The sequence below is a fragment of the Thamnophis sirtalis genome, unplaced genomic scaffold (assembly GCF_051295495.1).
Source record: "Thamnophis sirtalis isolate CommonGarterSnake01/CBP01778 unplaced genomic scaffold, rThaSir2_p1.2 scaffold_2, whole genome shotgun sequence".
NCBI lineage: Eukaryota > Metazoa > Chordata > Lepidosauria > Squamata > Natricidae > Thamnophis > Thamnophis sirtalis.
In genome coordinates this window covers 102,490,574-102,514,351 of record NW_028261382.1, presented here as the reverse complement: position 1 = coordinate 102,514,351, position 23,778 = coordinate 102,490,574, and the positions used below count along the sequence as shown (strand labels likewise).

The window sequence follows — 23,778 nt, the reverse complement described above, 5'->3', positions numbered from 1 at the left end:
TGGTGTTATTACAGAAAGCTGCAATTATTATCATTATTATTATTTATACTTTATTCATTAAACATGAAATCCAATAATAACAACAACAACAACAGGAAGGTAGGCCTCTTTCCTTCCCTCCCATTGCTGATCCTTATGCTAAATTAATCCACTGGTCATTATGTAAAAAATATGATTTACCTGTATCCAGAAAGTCATGGGAACATAAAGTGAAAAAAGTTATTGAAAATGAGAAGGCGAAGATCTTGTGGGACTTTCGAATACAAACGGATCGTCATTTGGAACACAACATGCCAGATATCATAGTTTAGAGGGCCAAAGTGTACAGTTTATTGATATCGCTGTTCCTGGAGATGCCAGAGCCGTAGAAAAAGAACTAGAATTAACCATGAAATATCGCGACCATGGCCATCGAAACTACACGGCTATGGATGAAGCGTGTAACAGTGATACCCATTGTCATCGGGGCACTTGGCACCATGTCCAAGAATTTCACAAGATACACCCACAAATTGCAGCTTCCTGCAATCACACCAGCGGAACTGCAAAAAAACTGTGCTACTCGGAATATCTTATATTTTAAGAAGGTCCTTGGTTGATACCTAGGACGCTGGCAGCAAACCGTATCAACCATTAGCACCAGTCACTGGTATTTGTAATGCATTTTTGAATGTTCAGTTGGTTGAGTTTCATGTTTAATGAATAAAGTATATAATAATAACCATCATAATCATAATTACTATTATTATCTTTTATTCATTAAACATGAAACTCAGTCAAGTGAACATTTAAAAATATATCACAAATATTATTATACTATTATTTTTATTATACTTTTTATACATTCTTATACTATTATTATTATTACTATTATTTTCTTTTATTCATTAAATATGATACTCAGTTAAGTGAACATTTAAAATATATCACAAATATTATTATACTATTATTTTTATTATTATACTTTTTATACATTACTATTATTATTACTATTATTTTCTTTTATTCATTAAATATGATACTCAGTTAAGTGAACATTTAAAATATATCACAAATATTATTATTATTATACTTTTTATACATTATATTATTATTACTATTACTATTATTATCTTGTATTCATTAAATATGAAACTCAGTCAACATTTTAAAATGTATCACAAATATTATTATACTATTATTTTTATTATACTTTATTTACTTTTTATTATTTTTATTATTACTACTATTACTATTATTATTTTTTATTCATTAAATATGAAACTCAGTCAAGTGAACATTTAAAATATATCACAAAAGTTATTATAGTATTATTTTAATTATACTTTTTATACATTAAATTATTATTATTATTACTTATCATCTGTTATTTTTATAAATTATATTATTATTACTATTACTATTATCTTTTATTTCTATACATTATATTATTATTATTACTATTACTATTATTGTCTTTTATTCATTAAATATGAAACTCAGTCAAATCAACATTTAAAAATGTATCACAAATATTATTATTATTATACTGTTTTTTTTTATATTACTAGTACTATGACATTTGCCCTGTTTTATGATCTTTCTTGCCTCAGTTGTTAAGCGAATCACTGCGGTTGATAAGTTAGTCACCCGGTTGTTAAGTGAATCTGGCTTCGTGACAGCAACGGTCATAAATACAAGTCAGTTGCCCAGCCTCTGAATTTTGATCACATGATCACGGGGATGCTGGAAAGGTCGTTACTGTGAAAAAAACGGCCATAAGTCACTTTTTTTCAGCGCCATTGTAACTTTTAACGGTCACTAAATGAACTGTCGCAAGTCGAGGACTAGCTGTAGAGACTGAGTAATATTTTTTTCCTCTTTTCCTCCCTTTGGTCTCAGGGCCACAAGTAACCACAAGGTCAAAGAGACTGTTGCTTTGGAACTCAGCTACGTCAATTCCAACTTGCAGCTACTAAAAGAGGAACTGGAAGAGTTGAACAGTTGCATGGAGGTCTACCAGAATGACAGGTGAGGTGATTGGCAGCTGTCACTTTGGAGAAGGGAAAGCTTCTGGAGGTGGACTTCAGGGGTTGGGAAATTACCATATTTTTCGGAGTATAAGATGCTCCGAAGTATAAGAGGCACATAGCTTTTGGGCAGGAAAACAAGGAAAAAAAATCTGCCAGCAATTTGCCTCCTTGCAGCAAACAGCAAACAGCCTGTTTCAGTTCAATCTGATTAGCACAAGGAAAAATATCTGCTTCTGCCTCCCAGCAATTTGCCTCCTTGCAGCAAACAGCAAACAGCCTGTTTCAGTTCAATCTGATTAGCACAAGGAAAAATATCTGCTTCTGCCTCCCAGCAATTTGCCTCCTTGCAGCAAACAGCAAACAGCCTGTTTCAGTTTCAGTTCAGTCTGATTAGCACAAGGAAAAATATCTGCTTCTGCCTCCCAGCAATTTGCCTCCTTGCAGCAAACAGCAAACAGCCTGTTTCAGTTTCAGTTCAGTCTGATTAGCACAAGGAAAAATATCTGCTTCTGCCTCCCAGCAATTTGCCTCCTTGCAGCAAACAGCAAACAGCCTGTTTCAGTTTCAGTTCAGTCTGATTAGCACAAGGAAAAATATCTGCTTCTGCCTCCCAGCAATTTGCCTCCTTGCAGCAAACAGCGTGTTTCAGCTTCAGCACAACCTGATTAGCACAAGCAGCTGTTTGTCAATTTGCCTCCTTGCAGCAAACAACAAACAGCCTGTTTCAGTTTCAGCACAGCTTGATTAGCAGAAGCAGCTGATTGTCAGTTGGATCCGCCTCCCGATGATCAGCTGTTTCAGACTGCAGGGATTGCCAAAGCCTCTGCACACCCCGTTTCCAGCCTCCACATGCCCCGTTTTCTACCTCGGTGCTCCCCATTTTCCACCCGTTCCAGGTGGCGGAGTTCAGAATGGGTGGAAAATGGGGGGGGGCGCGGAGGCGGCAATAGGCAGTGGCAATTCCTGCAGTCTGAAACAGCTGATCGTCAGGAGACCGATCCAACCGACAATCAGCTGCTTCTGCTAATCAAGCTGTGCTGAAACTGAAACAGGCTGTTTGTTGTTTGCTGCAACAACAAACTCTCTCCCTCTTTCTCTCTCCCTCTCTCTCTCTCTCTTTCTCTCTCTTTTCTCCCTCTCCTTTTCTCTCTTTCTCTTCCTCTCTCTCAAACTCTCTTTCTCCCTCTTTCTCTTTCCTCTCTTGCTCTCTCTTTTCTCTCTTTCTCTTCCTCTCTGTCTCTCTCTCTCCCTCTCTTTCTCCCTCTTTCTCTCTCCCTCTCTCTCTTTCCTCTCTTGCTCTCTCTTTTCTCCCTCTTTTTCTCTCTCTCTTTCTCTTCCTCTCTGTCTCTCTCTCTTTCCCTCTCTTTCTCTTCCTTTCTGTTTCTCTCCCTCTCTTGCTTTCTCTCTCTTTTCTATCTCCCTCGCTTTCTCATTCCCCCTCTTTCTCTCTCCCTCCCTCCCTCACTCTCTCTCTTTCTCTCTCAGTGACTCCATCAGTGTCCCCATGATCCCCCTGGGGTTGAAGGAGACCAAAGACTTGGACTGGGCAGCTCCTCTGAAGGTAAGGAGATCTCGGGGAAGGATCCAGTCTGCAGCCTTTTAAGGAGGGCAAAGAGGTGGGTGCGAAACAGCCCTTAAATCCGATGGATCTCGCATTCATTCCCCATTCCCTAAAAACCCAGTTTCTCTTTTGGGGAACTAGGGTGAAATTCTCTGGTTTGGAGGGGGATAGAATTGAAGAAAGCCATTTACAGGATGTCCCTCGACTTACAACGTTCCGTTTAGTGACCGCTCAAAGTTACGACCGCGCTGAAAGAAGTGACCTGCGACTGTTTTTCACAGTTAACGACCATTGCTAGAATCCCCACAGTCACGTGGTCAAAATTGGCCACTGGCATGTACTTATGACGCCTGCCATGTCCTGCGGGGGGGAGGGGGGGAGTGTCACATGATCTCCTTCTGACCCATGGGGGGAGCCAGATTTACTTAACAACCCTGTGACTCACTTGACAACTGCCGTGGCTCACTTCACAACGGTAGCAGGAACGGGTCGTAAAAATGGAGCAAAATGCCTTTAACAAACGTCCACACGAGAACAAGAGAAAAACTCCCTTCTGGGCGTAAGTCGAGGACTTGGTTTCGCAGCGACCTTGAAAGCGGGGGAATTTCAGGCAAACGAGCGGGCACAAAACAACAACAACAACAACTGTGTCTTCATTTTGTGCGCAATTCCAGGCCGTCATTAAAGAGCACTACATGGAAGACGAGGATTCCTTCAAGGCGGAGCTGAAAACCCTTGTGGATTTACGCCAGGTGAGTGTCACCTTTCAGCAAGAAGAAGTTGCGGGCAAAAGGCATCTGGTGTGTGTGTGTGTGTGTGTGTGTGTGTGTGTGTGTGTGTGTGTGTGTGTTGCATGGGAAGTTTGCAAGGTGGCAGTTGCGACATCGCAATGAGAACTTAAGAATTCCAGTCGCAATGCCTCGCCTGCAACCTTCCAGATGTTGGCATACTTATGGGCGAAGGCTTCTGGGGTGTGTGTGTGTGTGTGTGTGTGTGTGTGTGTGTGTGTTGCATGGGAAGTTTGCAAGGTGGCAGTTGCGACATCGCAATGAGAACTTAAGAATTCCAGTTGCAATGCCTCGCCTGCAACCTTCCAGATGTTGGCATACTTATGGGTGAAGGCATCTGGTGTGTGTGTGTGTGTGTGTGTGTGTGTGTGTGTGTGTGTGTGTGTGTGTGTGTGTGTGTTGCATGGGAAGTTTGCAAGGTGGCAGTTGCGACATCGCAATGAGAACTTAAGAATTCCAGTTGCAATGCCTCGCCTGCAACCTTCCAGATGTTGGCATACTTATGGGTGAAGGCATCTGGTGTGTGTGTGTGTGTGTGTGTGTGTGTGTGTGTGTGTGTGTGTGTGTGTGTGTGCATGGGAAGTTTGCAAGGTGGCAGTTGCGACATCGCAATGAGAACTTAAGAATTCCAGTCACAATGCCTCACCTGCAACCTTCCAGATGTTGGGCATACTTATCGGCGAAGGCTTCCGGGGTGTGGGTGTGTTGCATGGAGGGTAACTGTTCCAACTTTTCGAGATGGCAGGGGTAGCATCACAATGCCGGTTGTGGTCGTAAGCCGAGGACCATACCTGCCATTTGAGCAGGAAGTTGAATCTGGGGTTCTCACCTGCGTCTCCTTTGGAATCCAAGCTGCTGCTCCCATCGCTGGAGGCTTTGAAGAAGAGCCCGGACAGCCACTTGTCTGAAGTGGTCTGGGGGTCTCCTGCCTGAGCAGGGGGTTGGACTGGATGACCTCCAAGGCCCCCTTCTGTTATTCATGGCTCTTTGCCTTCTCTCCCGTCTTGTGTCCCCAACAGGCCATGCGGGCACCCAGCCGGAACAAGGCCGGCCTGGAACTCCTGATGGAATATTACAGCCAGCTCTACTTCCTCGACAACCGTTTCTTCTCACCCCATCACAATCTGGGGCTGTTCTTCCACTGGTCAGTGGGGGGGGGAGGGACTTTTTGGGGGTGTTGTGTAGAGAGAATCAACAACAAAAAAAACTTGGTAGCTCAGAGTGGGAACTGTCAGGCTTTCTGAGCTTGGCAGTTTTCTTGAGGATGTTTCGTGACCCAAGTAGGTAATATCATCAGTTTTGGAAGGGAGTGGGGTGTGCAGAATAAGGAGAAGGAGGGAGGGAGGACGGGGGAGGATTGGGGAGGTCCTTGGTGCTTCAGAGCTGAGTTATTTTCTTGCAGACATCTCATGACCCAACTAGGTAACATTGTCAGTGCTAGAGCGGTGGGGTTTTGCAGAATAGAGGAGGGGGAGGGGGGAGGACTGCGGGGTCCTTGGTGCTCCCTGAACTTGACGTTTTTCTTGCAGACGTTTCGTGAACCAACTAGGGAACATTATCAGTGGTAAAAGGGAGAGGGGATTGACACATTCCCGCACTGACTATGTTACCTACTTGGGTCGTGAAATGCCTGCAAGAAAACCACCGAGCTCAGAAAACACCAAGGACTCTTCAGTTCTCCTCCACCTCCTCCTCCTCCTCCTTCTCCTCTTCCTCCACCACCTCCACCACCACCACCTCCTTCCTCCTCCTCCACCACCACCTCCTCCACCACCACCTCCTCCTCCTCTTCCTCCACCATCTCCTCCTCCACCACCACCTCCTTCTTCTCCTCCCACACCTCCTCTCCACAAACCTTGATAGCACTGATGAGGTTACTAGTTGCATAATGAAACATATGTAAGAAAATCACCAAGGTCAGAAATCTCGAAGGACCCCAGAGTTATCCCCTCCTCCACCTCCTCCTCCTCCTCCTCCTAGCACTGATATTACTTACTTGGGTAATAGCAGTTAGCAGTTAGACTTATATACCGCTTCATAGGGCTTTCAGCCCTCTCTAAGCTGTTTTACAGAGTCAGCATATCGCCCCCACAGTCTGGGTCCTCATTTTACTCACCTCGGAAGGATGGAAGGCTGAGTCAACCTTGAGCCGGTGAGATTAGAACCGCTGAACTGCAGATAACAGTCAGCTGAAGTGGCCTGCAGTACTGCACTCTAACCACTGCGCCACCTTGGTAATGAAACATCTAAAAAAAAACTACCAACTTCTGAGAGCACCAAGGACCCCACCGTCCTACCACTACTACTACAGTCCGAACACCTTTGTTTCTTCTAGCACTGATGATTTTACCTAGTAAGGTAATGAAACATTTGCAAGAAAATAACCAAGCTCAGAGACCATCCAGGACACCACAGTCATCATCATCATCATCATCCCCTTTTCCTCCTCCTCCTCCCTTTCTTGTAACACTGATGATGTTACCTAGTTGGGCCATGAAACATCTGCAAGAAAAGCGCCCAGCTCAGAGACCACCAAGGACCCCCACACTTCAACCCCCAGCTACAAGACATTCCCCATCTCTTGGTAACAATGTTGTTTCTCCACCTCCTTGGTCTTATCCTCTGCCCTTCTTCCCAGGTACGATTCGCTGACGGGAGTGCCCTCTCACCAGCGGGCCCTGGCGTTTGAGAAAGGAAGCGTGCTTTTTAACATCGGAGCCTTGTACACCCAGATCGGCGCGCGCCAGGACCGTACCACTCTGCAGGGGGTGGATTGCGCCATTGAGGCCTTCCAAAAGGCATCGGGTACGTTGACTTGGGGGAGTCGTCTCAGCTCTTCCAATTAGGAGTTGGGAGTAGATAGCGTTGAGGTGGGATTCATGCAACATGTTATGTTCTGACTGCGATAATTGCCAGGCCGTGAGCTCCCAGCCGGAATTAAGTTCTGGCAAGCAGTCTTTGTGGCACGAAACACCATGAGCAAAATCTTCAGAAATACAAACTGTTGTCTCCTACGACCACCACTCCTCTTTCCTTCTACTTATTCCCCAGCCAGGGAGGGGCCATTCAGCTTCCACATGTGTCTTGCTTCCCGAGTCGAGTCCTTGTCCTCCGTTGTTCTCCTCTCCTAACTGCTCTGCGCATATGTGCATCTGGAACAGGCCCCAGCTGTTCTTCCTCCCCACTCATCTCAGCGTCCAAAGGCAGTTGCCTCTCTGGTGGCTGGGAAATGTCGGATGGCCCTGGCTCTGTCTCTGCGTCCGATGCAGGGAATCCATCAGAGCCTTTCCCAGACTCCAGCACTGGCCCAGGTTCCTCCCCAATCTCCTCATCATCATCCTTCTGCCACCAGCTCTGCTGGCAGCTGGCGGGCCAGAACATATTATTCCACACCAAAATTAGCAGGACACAGCTCGATCTTCATATATACAGGTAGTCCTCAACTTACGACCAACATTGGGAGCAGAATTTCTGTTGTTAAGCAAGGTTTTGTTAAGAGAACAGAACAGAATACAGGGTGCTACCTGTAGCACCCCGTGCCTAGAAAATAAACCATTCCCTTCGCTAAATAAAATCTCCTAATTTGCCCCATCGGCTAAAATCGAGATATCCAAACTTGGGAACTTTATGACTTGTGGGCTTCAATTCCCTTGCTGGCTGGGAATTCTGGGAGTTGAGGTCCACAAGTCGTAAAGTTCCCAAGTTTGGAGACTCCTGTGCTGAGACTGTGGTGTGACTCCCCACTAGACTGCAAATCACCCCGACTCAGTCCAGCTTAGTTTAAGCCATGGTGCAAATTCAAATCTTTCCCTTTCCTTTCTCATCGTCCTCCATCCCTCCTCCTTCCCTTCCCCTTCTCATCTACCTTTCTTCCTTCCGTCTTTCCTTTCTCTTGACATCTTCCTCTCTTCCTCCTTATCTTCTTCTCTCCCTCCCCCCTTTCTTCCTTTCCTGGTGGTGATTCTCCCACCATAGAGTCTTCTCCTAGTGCGGCATCCTTTTTCCTTTGCCAACCGGAAATCCGGTTTCCCCCCCACCATAGAGTCTCGTCCTAGTGTGGCATCCTTTTTCCTTTGCCAACCGGAAGTCCGGTTCCCCCCACCATAGAGTCTCCTCCTAGTGCAGCATCCTTTTTCCTTTGCCAACCGGAAGTCCAGTTCCCCCCACCATAGAGTCTACTCCTAGTGCGGCATCCTTTTTCCTTTGCCAGCCGGAAGTCCAGTTCCCCCCACCATAGAGTCTCCTCCTAGTGCGGCATCCTTTTTCCTTTGCCAACCGGAAGTCCAGTTCCCCCCACCATAGAGTCTCCTCCTAGTGCGGCATCCTTTTTCCTTTGCCAGCCGGAAGTCCGGTTCCCCTACCATAGAGTCTCCTAGTGTGACATCCTTTTTCCTCTACCTGTCCTAACCAAAAGCCCTATCAATTATGGAGCCAACTGGCAACAGGGAGCCGCAACAGAGGGATGAAAGAGCTGCAGATTGCTGACTCCAGCCTTGGGCGACCTTCTGACGATGGGGAAACCAGATTCACTTTACAACCGTGTGACTAAACATAGCAACGGCGGCGGGTCGCTTAACAACCGCGGCAAGAAAAGGCTTCCAAAACGGGACACGACTCACCTCACCACTGTCCCGCTTAAGCCACGGAAATCCGGGGCTAAGCTGTGGTCGTCAGTGGAGGATCTCCTCTCCTTTTGCAGGTGCCTTCAACTACCTGAAGGAGAACTTCTCCAACGCCCCCAGCCTCGACATGAGCAGCCCCTCCCTCAACATGCTGGTCCGGCTGATGATCTCCCAGGTGCAGGAATGCGTCTTTGAGAAGGTCCTTCTGCTCGGAGCGCGGAGCGACTTCCTCGGCTACCTGCAGCTCGCCCAGGAAGCAGCCCGGGTAGGATATCCGAGGGGGGAGGGGGAAGGGGGAGCGGAGGCCCACCAGAGGGGATCAGGCATAGCGGGGAGGGGGGAGCTTCCTTTTCTGAGCTTGTGGGGTTGGTTTCTAACCATTTTGTTACCTGGCCAGGTAACGTTCTTCAGCAGAGTTTAGGGGAAGTGAGTATGGGTGTTGTCCTTCTGCTGATAAGGGCTTTGGGTGAGTCAGTAGGTCTTGTGAGAGGGAGGTTACGTCAGGTGAGGTTCACATCAGGTGAGGGGCTGGTGGGTGAGGTGAGGGTGATGGGGAGGTCACATCAGGTGAGGGTCTTGTGATGGGTCAGGTGTGAGTCATGTCCAGTAAAGATGTTGTGATGGGTCAGGTGAGGCTCAGGTGATGGGTCAGGTGTGGGCCATGTCAGCTGAGGGTCTTGTGAGGGAAGGTCACATCAGGTAAGGGTCGGTGGCAGGTGAAGGGCTGGTTGTGGGGGGACTTGTGTGGGTTGGTAGAAGGTCAATACCACCTCTGGTTGGCTGTACAGGTGATTTGGACTCTGAGGGCTTCATAGGTTGGTTGAGGGTCGATGGGTCTGTTGATGGAATTGCTTGTGGAGGGCCAACCCCCATCACCCCTCCCCATACATCACCTCCCCTCCCAATGACCCCCACCTGACAGGGCCCCAACTTCATCCTCCGCCTGGGCTGCAGATGTTCGCCACCATGAACGAACCCATCACACCATGAACTATGGAAGCCAAGCCAGATGTTCTTCTGGTGGCCATGGGGGGGACGCTGTCCTCTTCCTTGCTTGCCTCCTTGGACTTCCCGTCCTCAGCGTGGCCCCTCTTTGCCTCCCCAGGTGGAAGAGGTCTACTCCTTGGTGCACCAGACCATGGCCCAGCCCCACGTCAAGGATTATGTGCCTTTCTCCTGGACCTCCATGGTGCACGTCAAAGCAGAGCACTTCAAGGCTCTCTCGCACTACTACGCCGCGGTTGCCCTCTGCGACTGCCCCTGTGAGTAACCACGAGCTTCTCTTGTCTGGGGAGGGGGAGAAGGTGGTGAGGGGAGATCCTTATGTAGGGAGGAAGGAGGTCTGAGGTGTATATAGGACCCCATGTTATATGGTGAAGCCTTTTTTTCCCAGTTTGGATGTGTTCATATACATGGTGAGAAAAATGAATCTTCCGAGTTTCCCAGACGGATGCCCTAGGGAATAAAGCGGTTACAGAACTGGTAGTCCTGCTAGAAATACTTTGAACCCCCCTCCCAGAGGGGAGCAACAAAAGCAGACCCTGAAGGTGGGTGTGTGGAGTTTCTAACAATGGTTTGAGCTCTAAGCACACAGCGCTTATAAGCATTATCCTGAATAAGGGGGAAGCGAGCTTCCTATAATCATCTCCACTGTCCTCACCACTCTCTGTAGGGACTTTCTATCTGAAACGCTGCTGCTGCCACCAAGCCAAACAGGGATGAAGTTAAATGCATATAAATAAAATAAACATTCATTCAAACATTCAGTTTGTTAAAACACTCTTGATCGTGCCTCTGTCAAAAGTGGCCAGGACAGAAGGGGAAAGAGGTGCTTTCCTCATCCGACGTAGGAAATGCAGACACTGGTTTGCACACTCCGCTAAGGATTATGTACGGAGAGACCAGTTCAGATTGTTAGTTATCTTCTGGGAGTTGAAGTTCACAAATCCATGCTAGATCAGGAATTCTGGGAGTTGAAGTCCACAGGTCCATGCTAGATCAGGAATTCTGGGAGTTGAAGTCCACAGGTCCATGCTAGATCAGGAATTCTGGAAGTTGAAGTCCACAGGTCCATGCCAGCTCAGGAGTTGAAGTCTACAGGTCCATGCTACATCAGGAATTCTGGGAGTTGAAGTCCATAGCTCCATACCAGCTCAGGAATCCTGGGAGTTGAAGTCTACAGGTCCATGCTAGATCAGGAATTCTGGGAGTTGACGTCCATAGGTCCATGCTAGATCAGGAATTCTGGGAGTTGAAGTCCACAAGTCATAAAGGGGGCATCGTTCCCCACCCCTGATCTAAGCTCAAGAAAGGTCCAGCATCTCATCTTCCTGTCCACCTTCTCTATTTCTGAAGTCACGTCGGAGGTGGATTTTCCTGAGCATGAAAAAGCCTTCCTCCAGTTTCACGTCTCCACGCCGGAAAAACCAGCTCCTTCCTTACTTTTGAGAGACCAGGAAGCGCGCCGGCGACTAGGTGAGTAACACCCCCCCCCCCCAAAAAAAACCAAGTCAGAAGTCAGACAAGAGCAGGGACACCTCCTAGGCTCCTAATAGTGTCAGGTGCTCCTCAACTTACAACCATGTTAGCTTGGCAACTGACTCGTATTTATGACGGTTGCAGTGTCCCAAGGTCACGTGATCCTCTTTTGCAAACTTCTCACCAGCAAAGTCAAAGGGGAAGCCAGATTCACTTAACATCTGGGTTACTCATTTAATGCCTGCAGCGATTCACTTAGCAATGGTGGCTAGAAAGTTCGCGACGTGCAACAAAAACTCCCTTCGCAACTGTCCCGCTTAGCAACGTGGAAGCCGTAAGTTGAGGACTATCTATATTGGTTGGAAAAATTGTTTTTCCACGGAACCGATCCCTGGTAAGATCCAAAAGATTGGGGACCCCTGCCCTATATCACCCCAGACAAATGGTTCTCCGGTTTCTCCTTGGTTTCATTTATTTATTTAGCATATGGCAAATACATGGACTTACAGTGATTCAGATGTTAATGTCCAGTTCAGCCGGCCATTCAAGTCAGGCTGGACTACGTTGCAAAAAAAAAAGAAATCAGACAGGACTATTCAGATGGGAAATACAAGTTGGAATGGAGAAAGATGGATTGATTACATTCAAAATAAATATGGGACTAAGAAATTTCAGATCGCTTATGAATGAATGAACAAGGAATGTTACAACTTGTTTAAAGTTAGCTTTACAAAGGGGGAGTTAAATTACAAGCGAGGGACGAGGCAGAGAGGGGGCCAGGGCCGTCTGACAGTTATCAACTGCCTTCGGAGTCAGGCATCAGTGAAGCAGAAGAACAGCTGGAGCCTGTTCCCAGTGTGCGCATGCGCAGAATTGCCAGATGAAGCTAAAGAACAGGGGTCGACTTGGGAGGAAGGCCACAGGTGGACGATGAATGGCCCCTCCCAGAGGAAATAAAAGAGGAGCGAAAGGGGAGTGGAGTTTGCAGGAGACAATTAGCTTCATTGGTTCGTGACTCTCCGAGACTCCTGGCCAAGTTTTTCAGATATCGGCCTGGCAGCTCTCCAAGCCAGATAAAGTCTGTGACTGTAAATCCTCCTTTGAAAGACTTTGCTGGATGGGAATGAGCAGAATTCACAGCAAATTAATAAAAGGGGTTTTTTGTCGGGATCAGGAGTTTGCTTCATGTTCTCGGGAAGCCTCGGTCAGAACAATAACTGCCTGTATCGGGGGGTAGCAGTGGAAAGCTGTCCACTGTGTGATGTGTGTTGACATCAAAGTTGTAAGACAGCCCTTGAGCCAGTGCCAGGGAGGACTTCCTGGGTTTAATCCTGCCAGTTGATAGATGAGGAAGATCATCATGCCCAGGAAGAAGCGGGTTTCTCATTTTGGACTTTTTTTGGAATTGCAATTGCAGAAGTTCCGTCTTCTTGAAAACCTTCAGTCATGGAGCTCCCACAGCTTCTAGAACCTTCTCTTTAGGACTCTTGTCCCCTAGCCAACCAAGCTGAACTCTTGTATTGTGACGTTCATTTGTGTCGTAGATTCTACACGCGCCAACAGCCACGTGCAGAATATAGACTTGCTTCCTATAAGGGGCAACATTTTTTTGTCGGTGTGAATTGTACGACTTCTCCGCGCAGAACAACTTCCTTTTTTTTTAAAATTAAGCTCATTCCGTCCGCTCGGAAGATCGTATTTTAATTTAGGGTAAGGGTACCGGAGGAGGGCGGGGGGTGCAGCTCACTGTCAAAATTTAGAGGACAGTTTTGCTAGGGCAGTTTCTCAGTGGTGTTGATGGATGGAGCAGGTATGACTTTTCCTGGGCATTGAGAGGTTTTGTGGGGGGGTGGGGTTGTTGTAATTTTATTTATCATTTATTTTAGTTATTTCAACTCTTGTTGACTTTTTGATCAATCTCCCATGCTCCTCCCTTGGGATCTTTTATCTATCTACATCAGGGGTGTCAAACTCAAGGTCCGGGGGCCAGCTCTGGCCCTCAGGATGCTTAGATAGATCACGCCCACTCTGCCTCCCTCCTCCCCCGAAGTCCAACACAACCCTGATGCAGCCCTCAATGAAATCGAGTTTGACACCCCACTTTCAGGTTTCCAAAAGATGCCCTAATTAATTAATGAGCCTTGAGCCAAGTTTCAAAAGAAATCCAGTCATTTATTAGGAACACCATTTCGGCAATATCCCATTGCAGTCAGATCTGACCTCATTTTAATTATGGCTGGGCTTTGCCCCTGTTTCTTCCCTTCAGTCTGTGTCATAAATCACATTCTCCAACGAGGTGCACCCCTCACAAGCCTGCTATAGTAATCTGAGATCCGACTCTAGCCAAAGATATGTGTGGAATGCACTCCCCCCCACACTTTCCTCACCATGGCAACTTGATAACAGACATGCAAATGCTTTATGAGTTGACATTCGGCTCCCCTCACTTTCTGAAAGCGAAGCAAAAGCAATTTGAGTACAGGTATAGGATTTAAGGCTGTGTGTGTGTGTGTGTGTGTTTGTGTCCTGCCCCCACCCCCCAGCTTGTTTGGATTTTCTGCATGGAATTTTGCTATCAACCTGTATATTTCTCAACGTCCCTGTTGTTTAATCTAAATATCTTCTCTGCCTCCACATCTGCCTCTTGCTGTCTCCTCCCTAAAATACTCATCAGTACTCCATTCGTTCCTTCTAAGGGATCATCTTGCTCTTTGCTTTCTTCTACATCTTCCACTGATGGATTTATGAGAAGGATCAACCAGGTCCTTTCAGAAAAGTGGTCAACCCAAGTGTCAGGGTTGCAAATAGCATCCAAAATTAAATCAGAGTCCGAGGCAAAAGATTCCTCAAAGTTCCAATTGATTAAGAGAGCCACGTTGGCACATCTGGGAAGACCCAAATCTGAAAGCTTCCCGGTTTTCCCCACCCGGTTGAAAGTTCAAGATCTTGCTCCCACACCCACAAGCCCATCCCATGGTCCAATCTCCCACTGCCATGCTGGCACCTTCCACCCATCCAGTTCTGGTCAGGTGCAGAGGTGCAAAGACAAAAGATGACCTTGGCTTTCTAGAAAGAATGTTGTTATGGCTGCATATCATCTAACTCCATACAATCCCCCCCTCCCATTTTCCCACCATGGAAAACACATAGTAGAATAATAGAAAGTTTGGCATGCCTGAATTCCAGAAAGAAAAGATGGCTTGCACCAAGGCTGCGTTGTTGGGCTGTGAGTTTTGGTTCTCCAAGGTGGACGTGTGTGTGTGTGTTGTGTTTTTTTTTCCAGGCAAAGCTCACCTCAAGAAAGCCATAATCGAGCATGAGGAGGCCATGAGGATCCACAGCTTGTGCAAGGTCTTGAGGAAGATGGATATCTTGCAGGAGGTCCTCTCACTGGCCCACAAACGGTCCCTCGGGAAATACTCCGAAATTGACCACGAGGAAGATTTCTTTGAAACAGCGGAAGCCCCAGATATCCATCGTAAGTGAACAAGTGGAGGGAGTGGAGACTTCTGCCTCTCTCTCTCTCTCCCAACAGGTTGTGTGATTCCTCAGGTTACCAATCCAATCTTGTTTAGATCTGAAAACAGAATGTAGAATAACAGAGTGGGAAGGGGCCTTGGAGGTCGTCCAGACCTACCTCCCTCCTCTAGCAGGAGACCCCAGACCATTTCAGATAAACGATTGTCCAATCTCTTCTTGAAAACCTCCAGAAGACAACTTCTGGAACTGTTCCACTGATTTAATTGTTCTCACTGTCAGGAAATGTCTCCTTAGTTCTAGATTGCTTCTCTCCTTGATGGGTCTCCACCCATTGCGTCTTCTCCTGCCTTCAGGTGCTTTGGAGAAGAGGTTGAACCCGCCCCACTTCTTTCTGACCGCCCCCTAGATATTGGACTACTGCTATCATGTCACCCATGGCTCTTCTTTTCTCTAGATTAGACATACCCAGTTCCTGTAACTGGTTTTTTTTTAGGGGGGGGGGGACTTAAGAGAAATGTGGCCTTCGCTATCCCTGCCCCCCCCAAGTGAACAATCCTTTTGGCTCAAAAAGGGATAAAGTTGGAATAATACCAGAATGACCGAGTTGGAAGGGGACTTGGAAGTCTTCTAGTACAACCCCCCTGCACTTCTTAAAATTCTCCAGTGATGGAGCTCCTATAACATCTGAAAGGAAATTGTTGCACTGGTTAATGGTGTCCTCATCACTGTTAGGAAGTTTCTCCTTGATTCCAGGTTGCTTCTCTCCTTCAGGAGTTTCCACCCGTTGCTTCTTCTCCTGCCTTGAGATGCTTTGGAGAATAAGTTGACCTCCCTCTTCTTTGTGGCAGCCCCTCAAATACTGGAAGACTGCTATCATGTCACCCCTGGTCCTTCTTCTCACTAGACAACGATACATCCAATATCTAAGATCTAAAAGCAAAGCCATGTAGGGCTTCAAAGGTTAAATTAATACTTGGAATTGTGCCTGGAAACTTTGTGTAATACAACACCCACAGCATAGATGAAAGATAGCCATAACAGTTGTGGCCTGTTGGCATGCTAGTAGCCACAATTTGCTCCAATCCCAGTTTCTGAGCCGTCGTCAAGGGGGAGGGGGGTGCCACTTGCCATACATTGCAGTAATCTGCCCTGTGGTGACAAGGACATAAATGAGTGTCAACATGTCTAGTTGGGTTGCAGTCAACGCGTTGACCAAAACAGGGTGAAGATATCTGGGCCACAGCTTCTACCTACCCTTCCGCTAGTAACCATGCGTCCAAGAGGACTCTTAAGCCACAGAGTTACATTTTCATCGGGGGGCTGCCAACGCAAGAGGTTTTGGAGCGGACCACACAACATGGTTGGGTTCATCCATGACCCCCATTGACCAGTAGCCAAGACATGTTGCTTTGGTGTTTCGCTGAAGGATCAAAGGACTGATTATGCTCACTGAATTGGGTTAAACTCTCCCTTACGTGGCTTCTGAAGGTCTAAGGGTCATTCCGGCTCTGTTCTAGGTCAGCGATCACCAACTGATGGTCCATGGATTACTGGTGATCCATGAGAAAATGTTGATGGTCCACAGAAAAATTATTTGCATTTTTTTATATTGCACTAAATCAGGGGGTCCTCAAACTACGGCCCCTGGGATGGATACGTGCAATGAACGCTTGTGTTGCTGCAGAGAGTCTCCCCCTTCGGGGTCTTTTTGTGTGGGTCGGAGGGGGGCAGAAATTCTGACTTGGGTTCAGCCTCCTGGTGGGGGGCTTTGGGCGAAGGCTGGAGGGAAGCACCACTGGTGGTGAAGAGCCGGAGGGCCTCGTTCCAGTGGGGCTGCATCAAGGCCTGGAACTGGCTGACCATCTCAGTCTGATGAGCCTCCAGGCGCCGGTACCTGCACTCCCGCAGGTCTTCCCTCTGCTATGCTCCTAGTCCTCAGTGAGGCGCTTCCGCTGAGCCTCCTTCTCGGTCAGATCCAGTTTGAACTGAGCCAGCTATTTTGCCAACCCTTTCTCGTAGTGGCTCCAACAACCATTTCCTATTGGGGCCCTAAGGAGCTCGGGTGGGCGGGCGAGTAGTGGCTGGGAGGGGAGGGTGAGTGAGGCGCCTCTCGACTTGAGTGACATCCAGTGGGCCACACCCATCCAGTCACATGACCACCCAGCCATGCCCATCCAGCCAGTCATTAGGCAGATTATATTAGTGGTCCACAGTATTTAAAATTATGAATTCAGTGGTCCCTGAGGTCCGAAAGATTGGGGAGCCCTGCTCTAGGTCGTTCTGGGATCTAGGCTGAAGGACTTAGAACTTGCCCGGAGTCAAATTCTGTATTTGGGTGAATGGAAAGCACACTTTTTTTTGGGGGGGGGAGTCTTAAATCCCTCTCCAGTGTGAACTAAAGTATGGAAGAAACCAGGTTCCAAAGTTGTAACGTTCTCCCTCTTCTTGTGTCGTCCTAGCCAAAACACACCAGAAACCGGAAATCAAATCTCCCAACTTCTCCATGGTGAAAGTGATAGACATCTTTCATAGATTGGTAAGTTTGGTTCCTCCTGTGAGAGAATTGTGTTTGTGTGGACAACTAGAGGGCCCCGCCCTCAATCGAACCCACAGTCCTTGTGGGTCTTGTGATTTGCAGAATAGACTCGTGCACACCACTCCATGCTTCTCCAACTTGCGTAACGCGAGAACTCACATTCACCCGAGAAAAGTTGATGGACTCAAGAGTATGGTTGGAGTAAGATCAGAGTTCCCTGATAGACGTAGCTGCCCTCAAGTCCATTCTAACCTCTGGAGATTGCAGGAACCAATGTCCACCATCTCAGCTGGTCTCCAGCAATAACCAATAGCCCTTCCAAGGACAGTGTCATCGTCTCTTTGATCCGGCCCATCCTTCCCTCAATTTTTCCAAGAGCGATGGGTAAGCTCTTCCAAGGATTTTCCAGGGAGCCTCTCCGTTCAGCCAATGCATTATCTTTCCATTCTACTTTTCCTCAACTTTTGCCGTTAGAATAGTTTGACCTAGGCCGTATCTCCTGGTGTCCTATGATCAAAGCAGGTGAAGTTTTGGTATCGTGTCTCAAAAGGAGAAGAATTGTCCTCTGCTTGGCTATTTCCTCCTGCCCAGATTGTAAGTAACCTCCAGAATTTGCTGAGCAGTTAAGCAGGAGTAGCCATGAGCAGAGAGAACTTAAAAGGAGATGAAGTTCTATCAGAGGGTCTTAACCACAAGGGTTCAGTGGGCCTTGGAGTCTTGTTAGTTGACGGAGAAGAGTCCTCAGAGTGACAAGTGTTAGTGTGAGGTCCTTGGTGCTCCCTGAGCATGGTTTCTTGCATGCAGATGTTTCATGACCCAACTAGGTAACATCATCAGTGCAAGAAGGGCCTGGGGTTTGCTCTTATTTTATATACGCGTGGCTTGGCCTGCCGGTGTTGGTGGAAGTGTTCTTGCTGCTTCCTTGATTGGGTTGTTGTTTAATGTTTGATTGTTGGTCCACTATTAATCATGGTGTTCATCTCTAGATCTCTAATCTCTAGAGATCAATGCTCCCTCCCTTCTAGCATTGATGGTGTTCCCTGGTTGGGTAATTAAACATTTGCAAGAAATCAAGCACCCTCCAAGGACCTTGTAGTCTTCCTCCTCCTCCTCCATTACCACCACCACCTCCTCCTCCTCCAACACCAACACCAACACCTCCTCCTCCTCCTCTCCACAAACCATACTCCCTTCTAGCACTGATGGTGTTCCCTGGTTGGGTAATAAAACATTTGCAAGAAATCAAGCAAGCTCAGAGAGCTCCAAGGACCTCGTAGTCTTCCTCCTCTTCCTCCTTCCTCCCATGCAAATCCCACTCCTTCTAAAGCTGATGGTGTTCTCTAGTTGGGCAATGAAATATCTCCAAGGAAGGAACCAAGCTCAGAGAAGCCGAAGGACCACACCTGTCATCGTCCTCCATCTCCCTCTCCTCCTCCTCTTCCTCTCCACAAACCACACTCCCTTCTAACACTGATGATGTTCCCAAGTTGGGTCGTGAGATGTCTACAAGAAATCGGGCAAGTTCAAAAAGCAACAAGGACCCCACAGTTCGCCCCCGAAACTATAAATATTCCCTCCTCTTGACCAGTGTCCGGTATGGACAATTTCCTTCATGGTTCCTCAACCCAGCTCCACCTCTCCCCGTCTTCTAGTGCATCATCTGTTTTTCCACCCCCAGGGACCCCTCTCCGTTTTCTCCGCCAAGAATAAGTGGCATCCCACGCAGACGGTGCACTTGGTCCGCGGAGCAAACGGCTTCGGATTCACCCTGCGAGGCGACTCTCCGGTCCTGGTCGCTGGGATCATCGCTGGCGGGTGCGCGGCGGTGAGTTGCCCATCGTATTAACAGCCAGGCTGGGATCCAGGTTGCTTTGGATATCTTGCAGGACTTCCCGGTGTGTTTTGGAGGAACAGATTAACTTACCAGCCCTTGGCTCAATTTGTTGAGAGAGGTAACTACCGTATTTTTCGGAGTATAAGACGCACCTTTTTCCCCTCAAAAAAGAGGCTGAAAATCTGGGTGCGTCTTATACACTGAATACAGCATTTTGGGCCTCCCGAAACCCCACCCCCTTCACCAAAATGGCCGTGCAGAGCCTTTAGGAGGCTTTCAGAGAGCTCCTGGGGGGCTGGGGAGGGCAGAAATGAGCGGAAAACGGGCTGTTTTTTGCTCAATTTTGCCCCTCCCAGCCCCCAGGAGCACTCTATAAGCCTCCTAAAAGCTATGCATGCCCTTTTTTAAAAATTTTCCTCTTCCTCTTCCTCTTCAAAATCTTGGTCCGTCTTCTACTCCGAAAAATACAGTAGTTTTATTAGAAATCAGTTGCATTGCAGTAATGCATAGGGTTAGGGTTAAGGTTAGGGACGCTGTGGCTCAGAAGCCAAGGTGCTGAGCTTGTCGATCAGAAAGGTCGGCAGTTCGAACCCGTAGCACCGTGTAATGGAGTGAGCTCCCGTGACTTGTCCCAGCTTCTGCCAACCTAGCAGTTCAAAAGCAGGTGAGAAATGCAAGTAGAAAAATAGGGACCACCTTTGGAGGGAAGGTAACGGTGTTCTGTGTGCCTTCGGCGTTTTGTCATGCCGGCCACATGACCACGGAGGTGTCTCCGGACAGCGCTGGCTCTTCGGCTTTGAAACGGAGATGAGCAACGCCCCCTAGAGTCGGGAACGACTAGCACATGTGTGCGAGGGGAACCTTTACCTTTAATGCCTAGCCAGCACTGAGGATGGTGCCCCAATATCCGTAAACTCAACGTTTTCCTTCCTTAATTGTCTGCCATCGCCAATCCCTCCATGACCAATCAGGTTCAAGCAAGATGTTTTCAGAACGATGTCTTCAAGTTGACATGCAGCTGCCTTCTTCTCCCAGCGGGGCGACCTTGATGCAGCATCTCTGGCAGATACAGTGGTTACTTTCGCTTTCCCCCAAGCATTTCCCCCCTTCTATCCACCCACCCCCAGAGTTCATGCAGAGGGTCACCGCGTCCAGTGGTGGGTTTCAAAAAATTTTCGAATCTACTCTGTGGGTGTGGCCTCCTTTCTGGGAGTGGCTTGCGGCCATGTGACCTGGTGGGAGTGGCTTGCCGGCCATGTGTTTTCTTTCTCTCTCTCTCTCTCTTTCCTTCCTTTTGTCTCTCTGTCCCTTTTTCCTTTTTTTCTTTCATCACTTTTTCTTTCTTTTTTTCTTTTTTTCTTTTGTTGGTTTTTTCCTTTCTTTCTCTTTCTCTCTCTGTGTGAGTCTGTCTGTCTGTCTGTGTGTCTGTCTGTCTGTTTGTCAGTGGTGGGTTTCAAAACATTTTGGAAGCTCTTCTGTAGGTGTGGCCTGCTTTCCGGGTCCACTGGTGGAACCTCTTCTAACCAGTTCGGTAGATTTGACGAACCGGTTCAACGAACTGGTGCGAACTGGTAGGAACCCACCTCTGACCGCATGGTAGCAAAGTGAACGTAAGATGGCAACTACAGGGGCAGACTTGGGTCAGGGTGGAAATCCGATGCTGGGGGGGAAATTCAGTAGAAGCTCAAGGAAGTTGATCAACAGTTGGTTTTTGGCCAGTTGAGTTTGGTTTTCGGCCAATAAGAGCCGTCTCAGTGGCTCTACAAAGCGGGTCCTTCAGCGCTTCAACTCTTAGCGTTTGGGAGAAGAGATAGACAGAGGGAACTTGAGTCCCTGGACACAAAGGGAAGGACTTCATCGCCCAAGGCACAAAGAAGGGCCACCATGTGGAACTTCAAAGGGAGAGCATGCAAAATTAATGGCCGAGGGGGATAGTCTATCAGCAGCCATGAACCATGAGAGGTAAACTGATCCACATGACCCAGCGGTCGTGCTGGGTGTCCAGATGACCAGCTGCCGGGTGTGCAAACAACAGGAAAATGCTTTGTTTTGATGGAGCTATTTCGGTGGTGTGTTTCCAGACCTACCACATTTTCCGTGCCCCCTCCTACGGCGTGTTCATCTTGCATCCCTCTTTCCTGGCTGACCTCCCCAAGGGTTTTTTTTTTATTATTACAGATTTAACAGAGTTGGAAGGGACCTTGTAGGTCATCTAGTCCAACCTCCCCTCCTCAATCAGGAGACCCTACACCATTTCTGACAAATGGCAGTCCAGTCTCTTCTTGAAAGCCTCCAGAGATGAAGCTCCCACAACTTCCGAAGGCAACTTCTCTTCCATGGGTTGATTGCTCTCACTGTGAGGAAAGTCCTCTTTATTTCCAGGTTGAATCTCTCCTTGGTCAGTTTCCATCCATGATTCCTTGTCTGCTGATTTGGGAAATAACTTGAGCCCAACCCCTCTCTGTGGCAGCCCCTCAAATATTGGAAAGCTGCTATCATGTCTCCCCTGGTCCTTCTCTTCACTAAACTAGACATGCCCAGTTCCTCCAACCGTTCATCATATGTTTTAGCCTCCAGTCCCCTAATCATCTTGGTTGCTCTTCTCTGCACTCTTTCTAGAGTCTCAATATCCTTTACAGATTAACAGTTGGAAGGGACCTTATAGGTCATCTAGTCCAACCACCCACCCACCCAAGCAAGAGACCCTACATCATTTCTGACAGATGGCAGTCCGGTCTCTTCTTGAAAGCCTCCAGTGATGAAGCTCCCACAACTTCTGAAGGCAACTTCTGTTCCATGGGTTGATTGTTCTCACTGTCATGAAATTCCTCCTTATTTCCAAGTTGAATCTCTCCTTGGTCAGTTTCCATTCATTGTTCCTTGTCTACTGATTTGGGAAATAGCTTGAGCCCCCACCCCCATCCCCCTTGTCTGTGGCAGCCCCTCAAATATTGGAAGGCTGCTATCATGTCTCCCCTGGTCCTTCTCTTCACTAAACTAGACATCCCCAATTTCTGCAACCGTTCATCGTATGTTTTAGCCTCCAGTCCCCTCATCATCCTGGTTGCTCTTCTCTGCACTCTTTCTAGATTAATATCCGTTACAGATTAACAGACTTGGAAGGGACCTTGTAGGTCATCTAGTCCAACCCCCCACCCACCCAAGCAGGAGACCCTACATCATGTCCGACAGATGGCAGTCCAGTCTCTTCTTGAAAGCCTCCAGTGATGAAGCTCCCACAACTTCCGAAGGGAAATTCTGTTCCATGGGTTGATTGTTCTCCCTGTCAGGAAATTTCTCCTTATTTCCAGGTTGAATCTCTCCTTGTTCAGTTTCCATCCATTCTTCCTTGTCTTTGGAGAATAACTTGACCCCTTCCTCTCTGGGGCACCCTTCAAATATTGGAAGATGCTCTCCTGTCTCCCCTGGTCCTTCTCTTCCCTAGACTAGCCAGGCCCAGTTCCTGCAACCGTCCATCGTGTGTTTTGGCCTCCCTCCCCATGCCTTCCCTGCCTCTCTCCTCCCATCTAAACCAAACTCCAGCAAATTATCCCCCTTTTTACCTCGACAGGAAGCTGGCCTGAAGGAAGGAGACTACATCGTCTCCATCAATGGCCAAGACTGTAGGTGGTCGAAACACGCAGATGTGGTGCAGCTATTGAAAGTGACCGGAGAGGAGGGAGTGAAGGTGGGCGTTATCACTCTGCTGCCCCCAGAAGGACAGAGCGCGGTAAGGCAAGGAGGATGGGAAAGGCAGGGGTGGTGGATGATGGGGTTGGGTGGGCCCCAAATGTTCTGGGATCTTGGGGGGTCTCCAAGATAATGGACCTATGGCCATTTTTCACATTTAACAACCGTTGCAGCATGCGTGGCAGAGACCCCAAAATAAGCTAGCTGGTGGGAGGCGCTCACGCATGCGCAGTGGAGCTGAGCTGGGGCAACTGCTCAAGTGCCCGCAGTGAGGGTTCAGTGTGCCACCTGTGGGATGCCTGCCATAGGTTGGCCCTCGCAGTGCTAGGTATTGCAATCTCCCCTTGCATAATCTGGAACCCGAGATTCTCCTCATTTCGTAACGCCTTCGGGGTTGACGCTGTTCTTGACCATCGGGCCTTCCTTTTTCTCCAGAAAACGGACAAGAAGCCGACAGCCGCCACCTCCGGAGCGGGAGCCGTGCTGAAAAGCAACAAAGAGAACAACCGCAAGACCCCCTTGCCGGGCAAAGCTTCCGGGGGTCTCCTCGCCTGGGGACGGAAGAGCAAACGCAGCAAAAGCTGCAGCTCCGTGAGCCTCCCCTTCAGCACGGGGGATAACAACACCCTGGCCCACTGAGCCGGCCCACATCCGTCCTCCCTGGACTGGAGAAGACGGGATGGGCGTCCATCAAGCAGATGTTTTGGGGACCTCTTCAAACGAGACTCATTTTTGGGAAGGTGGACCGGAGTCGTATCACCTTGCTTCCGGGGGTTG

The 23,778-nt window shown here is 48.1% G+C and overlaps 1 protein-coding gene across 1 annotated transcript in view; it reads left to right on the top strand.

The window, feature by feature from the left end:
- The window catches only part of RHPN1 (rhophilin Rho GTPase binding protein 1), a 51,592-nt gene extending 27,814 nt beyond the window's left edge, over positions 1 to 23,778 (top strand). The window contains exons 3-15 of the mRNA XM_087706627.1: positions 1,882 to 2,010; positions 3,498 to 3,573; positions 4,248 to 4,325; positions 5,381 to 5,505; positions 7,000 to 7,166; positions 9,061 to 9,248; positions 10,089 to 10,245; positions 11,339 to 11,458; positions 14,745 to 14,939; positions 17,401 to 17,477; positions 19,156 to 19,302; positions 22,883 to 23,041; positions 23,437 to 23,778. Of these exons, the coding sequence (XP_087562753.1) occupies positions 1,882 to 2,010; positions 3,498 to 3,573; positions 4,248 to 4,325; positions 5,381 to 5,505; positions 7,000 to 7,166; positions 9,061 to 9,248; positions 10,089 to 10,245; positions 11,339 to 11,458; positions 14,745 to 14,939; positions 17,401 to 17,477; positions 19,156 to 19,302; positions 22,883 to 23,041; positions 23,437 to 23,640 (1,822 nt within the window). The 3' untranslated portion in view covers positions 23,641 to 23,778. The remainder of the gene's footprint in view (positions 1 to 1,881; positions 2,011 to 3,497; positions 3,574 to 4,247; positions 4,326 to 5,380; positions 5,506 to 6,999; positions 7,167 to 9,060; positions 9,249 to 10,088; positions 10,246 to 11,338; positions 11,459 to 14,744; positions 14,940 to 17,400; positions 17,478 to 19,155; positions 19,303 to 22,882; positions 23,042 to 23,436) is intronic.